The following is a 12,672-nucleotide window of genomic DNA, read 5'->3' as shown; positions in this document are numbered from 1 at the left end:
AGTCCTTCTCAACCTACAGGCAGCCGACTTCAGTCATAAAGCACATAATTTGATTACTCAACTCTTATCAATGAGAGAATGTCACCTTCGACAACCTGGAGGCTCATTTACCTGAGAGTGTCTGAAGTGCATAAAGACATAAGACAAACCAGTTATTACAAGGCAGTCAAGTCAACAAAGTGAACCGAAGACAGTGTTGACTGGCCAACTTGATCACTGCGCACCACAGCCAGCACCCAAACCGTGGGGACAACAAAATGAGGTAAGCGGGGATAGGGCGGCCCCTTCCCTTTCCGGGCCCGGTTCCGAGGGGCTCCGTGCTGCCCGAGGCACCCGCTGCCTCCCTGCCGCGGCGCTGGGCCCTGCCCGGGACCGGCGCTCGGAGCCCCGCGGACAGCTCCAGGCCTCCGGGGCAGCCGCTGCCCGGCGGGCTCCGGAGGCCTCAAGGGAGCGCTCAACGGGCCGGAGCCCGCCCCGCCCCGGCGGGGCCTTGGGACCCAGCGGCACTTCCGGGGCTGAGCTGTGGGCGCCTGCCCCGAGCCGGCGCATCCCCGCCGGGCCCCTTCCCCCGGCCGGGGTCTCACCCCGGGCGGACAGCGGCGGGGGAAGCGGCGGAGCGCGGCGGGGCTGCGGGGCGGCGCAGGCAGCGGCGGGGGCAGCCGCGGCGGGGCCTTGTCGGGCGCGCCGCGCGGCAGCCGCCATGGAGGAGCTGGACGCGGAGCCGCCGCTGATGGTGCGGGCCGGGGGGCGCGGCGCGGGGCGGTGCGGGGCCGTGCGGACACCCCTGACGTGCCGCTGTCCCCTCGCAGGTGGTGCCGGGCGCGGACCCGTCCGCCAGGCAGCTCTGCTTCGCCTGGGGCCCCGCGGAGGTGCTGGTGTGCGAGACGCGCTTCGACCGCACAGGTGGGTCCCGGCCGGGACGGGCTGGATCGGGCCCCTCTGCCCCGGGGCTGAGCGCACGTGTTGCAGGTAGCGCGGATGGAGGAGCGAGCGCCTCCCGCGTCTTCGTGGTCCGCAAGGACGAGGACATCTACATCCACACCCTGCGGAAACTCTTCAATGAGTCGCACGGGATCTTCATCGGGCTGCAGCGGAGCGAGGAGGAGCTGGCGGGGAAGTCGAGGAAAGCGCAGTGAGTGGATGGGGAGAGGGAAGGCGGGGGGAAACACCCGCTTTCCCTGCCCCTGCTCCAGCCAGGAAAGTGCCTGGGGCTTAGAAATGTCTCTGGTGAGGTAGATGCAGTTGACCAGTCTGCTCCGAGCTGCTGTAATCAGCTGCAGTGCAGAAACAATGTTATGGGGTAAAAAACCCCAAAGAAACAAACCAAGTAACTGTGCTGTGTTCCCAGCATCAGCAACCACACAGCCTCACTGATCCCCACTGAGCCACCCAGCTACCCAGCTACTGGGAGCATCTGCTGCTGCAGAGGAACTTGCAAAGCTTTAGTTGTCAACAGGCACGAGACTAAAACTCAAACAGCACTTTCTAACTGAAGCCTTTCTGTGTTTGGCAGTTTGGTTCAAGTGAGTAAAAACTACCGGTCGGTGATCAGAGCCTGCATGGAGGACATGCACCAGGCAGCTAGTAAGTTTGTTCTCTTACAGCAATGAAAGGAAATGCTACTTGGGATTATAAAGTAGCATTTCAATTGTGAGTTATCACAACTACTGTAAAATGAAATCTCCATCCAGGAGATTTCCAACTTTGTAAATCTGGTTAGAGATTTGTTTTTTTCAACCACATTTTAACAGATTTTCTGGGGATTTGCAGTCTTTTCATATTCATATGGGAATCAGAGTCCAAACTAACAGCCTGCTCCCTTGAAAAAGTGGGAGATTTTACTCTTCCATCCATTCCCCGTTGCCATACCAAGATCTGCACAGGATTTATAAAGCAGACTTTTCTGTAAAAGTTAGCTTTGCCATGTGTGTAGTCAGGTCTGTGCTTGAGGAGTGATCACATATTGTTGTCTTTATTTGTGAGCCCAGAAAGGGCTGTGAAAGGTAAATCTCTCACACTTTGACTTTCCTTGTTCCTCCCTCAGTTTCAGCCCGGGACCCTGCCCTGCAAAACCAGTACAGCACCCAGGTAATGTCATGTAGTCACACCAGAGCATTAATCCTGGCTATTAAATCCATTAAGGAGGCCAATACTGTGGCAGTAAGGCATTTTAGATTCAACTCTGTTTAGTACATTGGATGCAGTTTGTGACCAAGAAAAATGGGAATAGTTAGCCCCCTTATTTCTAGAACAAAAAAAAGAGCCCAACATCTCAATTCACTTCCGTTTCTTGAGCACGTACCCAGTGTTACAGGGGTGATGTTTTCTTGTCTCTTAAAGTCAGCTGTGAGCCAGTTCTTTGCTGTCTGAAACTTCACCCCTCAAACATACAAGTTCCAATAGGCTTCATGGCAAGTTCTAGGTGTTCACTATGAGTGTATAGGAAGAGCAGTGCTTACAGTAACTTTCTCTTGGTAACTGCAGTGATGTTGCTTCATTGGCCTTTCTTTGCTGTTTGTATTAAATCTTAGGAGTGAAAAAAGGCTGAAAATAACACTTTCTGTGTACTACTGTACTACCACTACTGTACTACTCAGTCTTGCCCACTTGTGACAGATTGTCACTGCAGTTCAGTACACAGACAGTGGCAGTAGTTTCTAAGCTGAATCTGTGTAGCCAAGTTGTGGCCTGTTGCTGCCTTTTGATATGTGTCGCTGAAATGTCAATATGACATTTGTCTGTAAAAACTAAGCTTACCTGACTGCTACAGTCAGCAGATGCCTTTGTGTGGTGTTATTCCCAACAACTGGAATGATGACTGGATCTGACATATGGCCCTGCTTTTTTCATTCTACAGGTTTCCATCCTGTCTGCGATGGAGCTGATCTGGAACCTGTGTGAGATTCTGTTTGTTGAAGCAGCTGCAGGTGAGCAGTGAACTGTTTCACATTAAGACTGAAGGGCTTTTGGTTTGCATGTTTATTTGTTTAAAATATATATAGCATCTATTGTGTCATATTTTAATATATTTTAGAGATCTGACACGTGTCAGTAAGCCTTTTAATACCTCTTCTGCCTCAGTAAATTGCCTTCTTCATATTGAGTTATATCAAGCTATTAGATTTAACTCCTACCTTTTCCCCTCATGTAGTGCACTACAATGTAAATTCTCTTTTTGACAGGTAGGGAAAAAGAGGGATATCAAAAGTTGTTGCCAATTTATTTGACTTTAAAGCAGAAACACATCTTTAAGCATTAAATATGTTGATGTCAACTAACATTTACTCTGCTGCAACTCCTTTAACTTTAGATGTCGTTTCTGAAGTCAGTTTTACAGTGGCATTCGAAAGTAGTAAATATTAAGGAAATGGGATTCTGCAAACAAATACTCTACTTGCACAGTCCCAGAAGTCAGAAGAGAGATTCACACATTGTAGGTTACTTAATCTGAAGAAGAGTTAACCAGCAAGTGCCAGATTTCTTCCTTATATTCAGTTAAGAATAATGAATTGATGCTAAATTGAACAGGAACATTCTGTGTGTCCTTTGGCATTGCAAGATTTATGATCTGAATCACTCACCTTTTATTTCTTCAAGTTTCTGGTTAGGGTTTTCTCCTGGACTGTGGTGCTGTTCTAATTTGCCACATGGAATTCTGTCAGCAGCCTGGTGCTCCCACAGCCTCAGTGCTCGCACAGGCTGGCTGCTGAGGAGCTCTGAGCCTTTGTAATTTGACTATGGGAGGCAGAAACCCAATCAGTAAACCTCAGGTAGTGATTGTCAAGCCACTAGGGTTAGAAGCAAGTAAGATAGCAGCTTGGGAACAGACACTTAGGAACTAACAATGCAATCTTCTCTGCACAAAGCTGGCCCCCTCCTGCTTCGCCTCCTCGACTGGGTTCGACTTCATGTCTGTGATGTGGACAACATGGTCCGTGAAGTTCTGAGCAGTGAAGATCCATCAAAACACGAGCTCTTCTGGAATGTGGTGAGTACAGTGTCACCCAGCCTGTGTGCTTTACCTTCCTCTTCCCTACTCAACGCTAGATGACCTCTAAAAACTGATTCCTAGGATGCTGCTGTCCACCTCCATAGCTTTTAAGATTAAGCCATTCTGAAGATCGCTCCCATCCTTATCCTTTCATTTTCATCCTCCACAGAGGTCAAAACACTGTGTACTTGAATTAGCAGGGCCTAGAGTTTAAGCATTTAACTCCACTTAACTCACAAGTGAACTCTCCTGGGTGTTTTCCAGCCTTGCCCAGTGTGGTGCTCAAAGACGGGTTCTTTTTGCAGGTGGATGTCTTTGTGCTGCAAGGCCGAATGGACGAAGCACGGCACTTGCTCTCCAAGGAAGCCAGTGCGAATCCCACGTCAATGAACATGTACAGAATCCTGGATGACTTGATGAAGAAGATGCCTGTGCCCAGTGTATGTATAAAGAGGACTGTTATGCTGTTCCACTGGGAAAAGAGAACTGCTCTGATGTGGCTCCTGTTACAGTATAGTATGTTCACCACTAAAACATCTCAGTCGTAATCCTTTACAGTAATAATATTTGTGTTCTTGAGTTGCCCTAAAGACCCAGCCATCCCAAGAAAAGCTTGGTAGGCGACAAACCAACATAAAAATCATTTTGCAGCAGAATCCCTTATCCAGGTGTCTGAAACATCCTGGTGAGAACTATTCCTGTGTACAGAATGTTCTCTGAAGGCTTTTCTAGCAGTCTCCCTCTGTTGCAGTGATTTTCTTGTGGAGGAAAAAACTGCAGCTGCATCACAGTAACCTCTCAGTGGCTCCCCTTTGCCTTATTCAGATGGGTAAAGTAAGACACTCCAAATATAACTGTAGGACAATGTAAAAATGGATTTAGCTTTTTCTCACAATGGATTGAGTTCAGCCCCAAGCATCTGCTGTGATTTGACTTCGTGTTTTCCTTATTTTAAGTATCTTCTCCTCTGTTCAGCTTAACAACATCCAGACACTGACCGAGATGGAGCTGAAATGGCAGCACTGGCATGAAGAATGTCAGCGGTATCTACAGGATGGAACTTTTGCTTCCAATTCCCACATGGAATCCATCTGCAAGGTGTGTTTTTGCTGGGAACAAGCAAAACTGGACAAGTATCAGATCAGGCTCTTGTGTATTTCAGGAGCCGTGTGTAGATAACTTGAGTATGCAGGATGATCTGTTCATTAAATCAGGAGCTTTCAGGCCAGTCTTCTGTGTTCTTTGTTTTGCAGCAGCCTTTGCAGGACTGGGCAGATCATTTTCTCTTCCTGCCCAAGGCCATGGGGCTGATGAGGAAACTGGGCTCTGAGAAGGATCTTTGTCATTTGTTGTTTCAGTTTGATTAAAACTTTGCAAACTGGGAGAAATGCTTCTAAAGAGCTCCAGTGCAGCTGTGTGCATTGCTGGATTTGGAGGATCACTCCTGTGTCTCTTTCCTTTTAGATACTGCTGGGAGATGAGGATGCCATACTGGAGAAGAAGGAACTCATGACCACTTGGTACCACTTCCTGGTTACCCAACTCCTGTATTCCCACCCAACGGTGAAGCCGATGGAGCTGCGGTTTTATGCACAGGCATGACATAGAATTACCTGGATATTCTGCTCTGTTTCACACACACACGGGTTACTGACTTAAAGAAGACTTTGGGAGGGTTGATACCCTACAGCTGCACACTTACAAAGTGTTCCCTGGAATCTGAAGTGGGCTGGGAGACTGACACAGTGGACAAATAATTGTTGAAGACCCACTCTCTTCAGTGGCTGCTGTCACCAGTCTTGTTCCTGCAGATTGCTTTCGCAGTTTCCCTATGCTAAAATAAGGGAAAAAATCTTATTTTTGTTAATGTGTTCAGTCTCTATGACCTTTTATTTCCCATAAAATAACCAAAACAAGACTACTACACCCAACCAAATGTCTTTTACCATCTCACAACTTCGGCGTTTATCATGTCTTGTAATCTCATTCCACAGTCTAGCATGGACCTGTTCCTGGGTGGAGAATGCAGCCCTGAGCCTCTAGACACGATTTTAATGGCAGCCTTTGAATTTGAGATCCATCAAGTGATCAAGGAATGCAGGTGGAGTTCTAAGGTTTTTGATTCTCTGGTTCTACAGTATTGCTACTGTGTGCATTTACTCCAGTGGGATTTGGTGTAGAGGATAGGGGTACAGCCACCTCATCATCCTTTCCAAGGATTTAGCAAAAGTACATGAAGCAGGCAGCAATTACAAGTATTCCATTTGGTCAGGGATATTGCAGCCAGACATGCTGGAATACAGCCTCTGTATTGGGAAGAAATGCCTGTGGGAAAGCGTGACACATTCCTTGGCAGTGGTAGGCTTAGTTTTTCCTTTCTTTTCCTTGTTTCAAATACAGCATTGCCCTGAGCAACTGGTGGTTTGTGGCTCATCTGACTGACCTGCTGGACCACTGTAAGCTCCTGCAGTCTCACAATCTGTAGTAAGTATTTCTTTGCATTGATTATTCAGACACCCAGCAGTAGAGATGACTGAAGCAGCACGTGGACGTTGGTTGAAAAGAAGCATCTTGGGCCTGTACAGAAGATGGAGGATAAAGGTGCTGCGTGTCACCCATGGCAGGGGGTTGGAACTAGAGGATCTTAAGGTCTTTTCCAACTCTTAACCAGTCTATGATTCTATGTGCCTCTGAAGTTACGGGCAGCCCAGATGCTCTGAGAAGCAGAAGCAGTTGCTGCCCTGATGAATTTGATGTGCTGTTCAGCAGTGCCTCAGTACAGTGTTAGCATTCTTAACTATCATTTTACCTGAAATACAATCAAGGGCCCAAATATTTGTTGATTATTTGGAATGGTGAGAAACAAACCTAAAAAGCATTTCAGTATTGCATCCTGGGTAAACTGAACTTTGAGCAATTGGATTTTGCTGTCTGAATTCCCTTGAGGTTTCAGTTTCTTAAAGCACTTTTCTTTCAGTTATATTTGCTCAGTGCTGTAGCTGTGTGGCAGGTCTCCCCAAGGGGAAAGCTGACCTGCAACTTAGGCCCAAGGAACAAAGATGGCCCATGAGAAAACATGATACTTAAATTGAAATGCTTGTGAAATCAAGTCAGCAGGTTTTTTCCAATGAGGTGCAAATAATGACTCCTGTTTCTTTCCTCTCTTGCCCCCAGTTTTGGTTCAAACATGCGTGAATTCCTCCTGCTGGAGTATGCCTCAGGACTCTTCTCCCATCACAGGTACCAACCTCTGTTTTTGCTCAGACAATAGACTAACACAGAGGCAACCAACACAAATAACTCCATATTAATGAAACAGAAAGGCAAAACTTACAGAGCCACTGTTTGAATCCCAGCAGAGGTGTCCTTAAGGGGTCATGCAACATGAGCATGTTTTCTCTCCTGAATGGAAGAACAAAAGCTATTTGTTAGAACCTGTGGAGCATGCTGACCTGGGCAGAATCCTCCTGTCCTGGGGCTTTCCTGGTACAGAACAACTTGTACCAAAGCACTTGGGAGCTGCAGGTGTTCCACAGTTGTATTTGGTAGAAAGTAGAACCCATTTTAGGTCTGAATACTGACTGACTTACTGTTATTAATGCAGATCCAAATTCTCCTTGTGGCTTTACTGTTGCGCTTATTTAAGGTGTACACGATCAGAGTACCTGATGGTGGGTTTTTTCCCCTCTCTCAGCCTGTGGCAGCTGGGAGTCGATTACTTTGACTACTGCCCTGAGTATGGCAGAGTGTATTTGGAGCTTCACATTGAACGGATACCCCTCAACACAGAACAGAAGGCTCTCAAAGTGCTGAGGATCTGCGAGCAGAGGCAGATGCAGGAACAAGGTGATTGATTTGTAAATCTCGCTGTTTTGTAGTGGTAAGTGAAGTCACTGGAACTAATTCTTTCCTTGTTCTCCTGTGTTTCCTTCTCAGTCCGTAGCATCTGTAAGATCATGGCCATGAAGGCGCTGCGGAATAACCGCTTGGGCTCTGCACTGTCCTGGAGCATCAGAGCTAAAGATGCAGCTTTTGCTACACTCATCTCAGACCGGTGAGTGTGAGCAGCAGCTCCCAGAGGAATGCTGCCAGAGCCGGGTGGTGGGGAGAGGGCTGTCAGCCACTGCAGTGGAGCGGAGCAGGTCCTGCTGCAGGCAGATGGACACTGGCTTTCCCTCAGAGCAAATGCCTGCTTCTGGACTAGCAAATGACATCCCCGAGTACTCTCATCTGCACTACCCTGCCTGGTTCTTTTCTACACTGTTTTACTTCATGCAGTCTAGAGATGAAACAGACTGGCTTTATCCAACAGGCCAAGCCTCTTAGACCTTGCTTTGGTAAACATCTCTTTGGGCAATATCTCTTATCTCATGAACTGCCCTTTCCCTTGCTTTGATAGGGCTATTTGATGTACAGTGCATCAGGGAACTGGTTTGGGTGGAGGATTAGCCCCTTCTGGGCTTTATATTCTTATAAAGCAGGTTATTCTTAACCAGTCCAGTTCAGCAGGAAACCTCCACACAAGTCAGTGGGAGTCACTTGGGCCACCATTTCTGCAAAGAATCTCAACCCCCGTTTAACAGATGTACCGGAGAGTGAAGTTCTGTTGTGTCCCTGGTTTTGCTTAAGCTCGTCACAACATCTGACCTTGGAGGGGGGGAATGTTATAAACCTGAAGAGGATGCTGATAAGGCCTGGGCAGAAGCTCTGGCAACTCTCTAAGCTTTTCACTCCCTCACAATCCATGTCATGTATTTTTTTTGCTAATTGGAAATGGGCAGGTACCAACCTCTGCATGGTTTGAGTCCGGTACTGAAATTACACCTTGGATAGGTGGCCAGGCAACGCTGTCCTCAGCAGTGGAAACAGGGAGTAAGAGATTGCTGGGTTGGGGGTTTAGTTTGGGGTTGTTTCGTTTGTTCTTTCAGGGAGTGGGAATCGTTCTGTTTCTTTCAACAGAAGGTGAAAGGAAGCCATCCCAGGAAGCAGCTCTGCAAAAAGCAGCATCATGAAGGCTGCAGCAAAACAGATGAGAAGCTTTTAGAATTGTTTTGTTCCCGCTGCTTATCAGCGTTTTTACACAGCAGAAAAACAGGGCTTTTTGTTACGATCTGGGAGTGTTATTTATGCACCCGCCAGCCTCAGCTTCCTGTGCTCCCTCCTTCACTCACTCCTTTCAAAGAGCAGATCTCAACTCCCACAAAACCCAGCATAAATTGAGTGGCCAATTTATTCAGTGGCCACTTCCAGGAAATGTTTTGATGCCTTTTGAAACCCTCACAAGGGGCTGATTGAGATGGAGCTCAGTACAGTGAAGTGTTCTGGGAAGGGATTAGGAGATACAAAGCTAACGTGATGTTCCTCCCTCTAAGCTTTTGTTGCGTTTTATACTCTCCCCAGCTTCCTTAAGGATTACTGTGAAAGGGGGAGCTTCTCTGACTTGGACCTCATTGATAACCTGGGACCATCCATGCTGCTCAGTGACCGACTGACGTTTCTTGGTGAGACATGCACAGTTTTCATTCTGGGCTGTTACTTAGAACACAGGTAACTCCACAGGATCACTTGGATTTGGCTCTTCCTCCATCTGGCTACATCCTGCTTTAGTGATGAGGGGAAAGCAAATGGCTGAAGGTGATGGGGGATGCAGCCTAATCGCTACCAGGAGACTGCTCTTTCAGCTGTGCTCAGAGCAGCATCTGTCTGCCCCGCTTTGAGCAGGATAGTCTTTTTCAAGCCAGTCTCACTACCTAGAGAGCCTCTGAAACATCAACACACGTGGTCTGGAAGACCTGAGGGGGCTTCCATGGCAGAGAAACAAGTGGTTCAAGTGATCTTGACAATGTGATGATGTTACTGACTTCAGAAAGTCCTCCAGACTCTCAAACTCTCTTGGTTCCGTATGCCAAGGTCAAGCTCATTCAAACTTAAGCTCTCTCCTCCCCTTTCGCTGTGGCAGTTGTGCCCAGTAACAGCGGTTTCGGGCTGTGGTGACCTGGCTGCAGCTGCACTGGGGCCTCTGACTGATGGGCTGAGACAGGAAATGGAGCCAGAAGGCACCTTTCTCTGGAGCTGGGCATTAGGGAGCACAATCACTGGGGCTAAAACCTAACCAGAGTTTGCAATAGCTGTTGGCAGCTGGGCTGACTCCTTCTGGCTGACACCAGCACTGCAGCGAGGGTGATCCTGAATTTGATCTGTTCCTATTTGGTCCAAGCTTGCAAAACTGGAACCATATTTCCCTCCTTTAAACCTGATCCTAAATTAAGCCTAGGAGCTGACTGTGACTTAGCAAGTTGGTCACATCCCTGTGTGCCCAGTGTCACCCAGCGGCCCTGCCATCAGCCCCAAGGATTCACAGCTTAATCCTGAAACTGTGCTTAGAAACTGTGGTTGAGAGGAATCCCCTTTCTGCTGTTGATAAAACATCCTGAAAGGCCTGAAAATATTCCTGCTGGGAGTCTTTAGGAACATCAGGTGTTCTTTTGCTGGACAACTTTCACATGTCTCTATCTTGAGCTTGAAGCATTAGCTGAAGGGGATCTGAATGGGAATCACTGCTGCAGTGTGCGGATACAAAGCAAGCCACAGAGTAAACCTCACTTTCATCCTCAGGCAGTTCTCACCTACTGATCTAACTGATCTTAGTATTGATCTAACTGATCTTAGTACTGATCTAACTGATTCTTAACAAAACCAGAACTTTCCACATTAGCAAGGATCTCAGTTTCACTGAACCACGCAGGAAGGCAGTGCAGCTGTTCAGACCTCCCCATTTCTATGGTATCAAAGGGAACAGTTACCCCCTGCTTCTCCCCTCCTGTTCCTGGTTTCTGCAGATGACACCAGTGTCTCTGAGCCCCTCGTGCTGTTGCCCAGTGAACACCCAGCACCAGACAGCACCTGTGAGTGACCAGCCTGGTTCAGTCAGTGAATCCTTCCGGCACAGTCACAGGCTTTTGGCTGCCTTTTCAGCCAGCCTCTGTTTCAACAACATTCCCCTTCTCCCTGACCCGGCTGCTTTGCAGTCTCAACTGGGGGTGGTTCTACCTCTGGGTCTGACAGACACTGACACCTTTTCCCCCTCTCCAACACCCGTGTGCAGGCAAGTACCGGGAATTCCACCGGCTCTACGGGGAGAAGCGGTTCTCCGAGGCTGCCAGGCTGCTGTTGATGCTGATGACAGCTCACATCGCTCCCTGCTCCTTCTGGATGACCCTGCTGACAGACGCCCTTCCCCTGCTGGAGCAGAAAGAGGTGAGCAGCTGGTCACACACAGCAACCCCCCCATGGCTCTTTCCTTCCTTCCTGACAGGGGATCTCAAAGTGGTGACCCCCTTTCTCCCCACACCCCAGCCTGGAGGTGCACCTCCAGTGCAAAAGAGCTCTTCCAGAACTGCAGATCACCCAAGGGTGGTGCCATCACTGGGAGCACAGAGGAGCCAGGACAGAACAAGCCACTCTTAACCTGATTCCTGCCTTTAGAAAGCAGCAGTGGGATCTGCTGGAGTACGCAGCACATCCAGCTCCTCTTGGTACTTGGCTTGAAGGTTGTTCTGGTGCTTCCTTCCTTCTTCTACACCCTTCTTCTCTACTTCATTATCAAGAAAATGACAGTTGAGCAACTGCAGACCCATGACCGGGTAAAGCCCAGGGTACCCACTCTGACCTCAAAGCTGACCCTGCTTTGTGCAGGAGGCGGCACTAGAGACCTCCCAAAGTCACTTCCAGCCTGAATTATCCTGGTTTAAAGGGTCAGGATGGATCCGAGGGAGTGTGGGAGCTTCCTCTTGCTCTCAGCTGAGTTCTCGTTGTGTGATGTCCTCAAACTCCATCCCTTTCAGTAAATGCTTCCATTCCCACAGGTCATATTTTCAGCAGAGCAGACGTACGAGTTGATGCGGTGCCTGGAAGACCTGACAGCAGGGAAGTCGGACAAGCAGAAATTCCAGGTACCTCCTGCTCTCGAGGACAACTGGATAATGATCAGTGGGGAGGCCCAGGGTCACACAGCATTTATAGTCCTGTGCGAGGGCAGAAGCGGGAGAGCCCAAGTTAAGGCCAGTCAAATGGGATTGCCATAGACACAAACCCAGTGCTGGAGCACTTCTGCTCCTCCCTGTTCTGCTGGAGCTGGATTGGGCTGGGATGCTTTTCCAAGGTAAGTAAGTGCACATGACATGGGCAATGCACAGTGGAGATGCTGCCACCCAACAGCTCGAGCTGTGGAAGGTTCCAGGCGCAGCACAGGAAGCATTTGCTGCTCATACAGCTGCCAGGAAAAGAAAAGGCTTTGTAGTGCTGCCTGTGTGATGTGGAAAGTAGGAAGTGCAGCTCCTCCTCTCCTGGGGGGCTCCCTTTAACAGGCAGATACTCACATGCTCACTCTCTGAATGTCCACCCTTTCCAAGACCCATGGAGAGCCCGTCCCCAGCTCACTGCTGTCCGCAGCAGCCTAACCCCAGCTCTGCTCACTTCCAGGATGACAACGTTGAGACGATGAAAGTGGAAATGCTGAGACTTGCTCTTGCACGGAACCTTGCACGAGTCATCGTCAAGGAAGGCACGCTGGAAGCATCCTGAAGTCAGTGTGATTTTACTCCTCCTCTGTGGTTCACTGTACATAAACCCAAGTGCTTTTCTAAGAATAAATGCCTTGTTTTGCATATCGCTGAGATTTG

The 12,672-nt window shown here is 48.6% G+C and overlaps 1 protein-coding gene and 1 long non-coding RNA gene across 5 annotated transcripts; one reads left to right on the top strand and one right to left on the bottom strand.

Moving 5' to 3' along the window:
• Positions 1-530: 530 nt before the first annotated feature.
• Positions 531-12,657, top strand: NUP85 (nucleoporin 85). Of its 4 annotated transcripts, XM_065693421.1 has the most exons (20): positions 534-733; positions 810-903; positions 970-1,132; positions 1,514-1,584; positions 2,045-2,088; positions 2,858-2,927; positions 3,867-3,988; positions 4,297-4,431; positions 4,967-5,089; positions 5,456-5,587; positions 5,986-6,092; positions 6,392-6,475; positions 7,166-7,231; positions 7,686-7,837; positions 7,928-8,045; positions 9,392-9,492; positions 10,831-10,896; positions 11,097-11,248; positions 11,857-11,943; positions 12,473-12,657. In XM_065693421.1, the coding sequence occupies exons 1-20, from the start codon at positions 701-703 to the stop codon at positions 12,572-12,574; spliced, it is 2,022 nt and encodes a 673-aa protein (XP_065549493.1). In that variant the 5' UTR covers positions 534-700; the 3' UTR covers positions 12,575-12,657. The 4 variants fall into 4 exon arrangements, with proteins under 4 accessions (XP_065549491.1, XP_065549493.1, XP_065549492.1 ...); XM_065693419.1 differs by having other exon boundaries at positions 531-733; positions 810-1,132; XM_065693422.1 differs by lacking the exon at positions 10,831-10,896 and having other exon boundaries at positions 538-733.
• On the bottom strand, positions 3,200-9,136 carry LOC136021324 (uncharacterized). The gene is made up of 3 exons (XR_010615734.1): positions 8,781-9,136; positions 7,326-7,393; positions 3,200-6,568 (listed from the first exon to the last, which is right to left on the bottom strand). It is a non-coding gene; the product is annotated as an uncharacterized LOC136021324 (long non-coding RNA).
• Positions 12,658-12,672: the final 15 nt, after the last annotated feature.

Source organism: Lathamus discolor, chromosome 13 (assembly GCF_037157495.1).
Source record: "Lathamus discolor isolate bLatDis1 chromosome 13, bLatDis1.hap1, whole genome shotgun sequence".
Classification (NCBI taxonomy): domain Eukaryota; kingdom Metazoa; phylum Chordata; class Aves; order Psittaciformes; family Psittacidae; genus Lathamus; species Lathamus discolor.
Note: the sequence above shows the minus strand (reverse complement) of the source record. Positions and strands in the feature narration are given on the sequence as shown.

Excerpts from the sequence above, each read along its gene's own strand:
- NUP85 (XM_065693419.1), top strand. The coding sequence starts at position 701 with ATGGAGGAGCTGGACGCGGAGCCGCCGCTGATG. Across the intron at positions 734-809 it reads ACGCGGAGCCGCCGCTGATG|GTGGTGCCGGGCGCGGACCC; the intron begins GTGCGGGCCGGG and ends GTCCCCTCGCAG. Across the intron at positions 5,588-5,985 it reads AGCTGCGGTTTTATGCACAG|TCTAGCATGGACCTGTTCCT; the intron begins GCATGACATAGA and ends CTCATTCCACAG.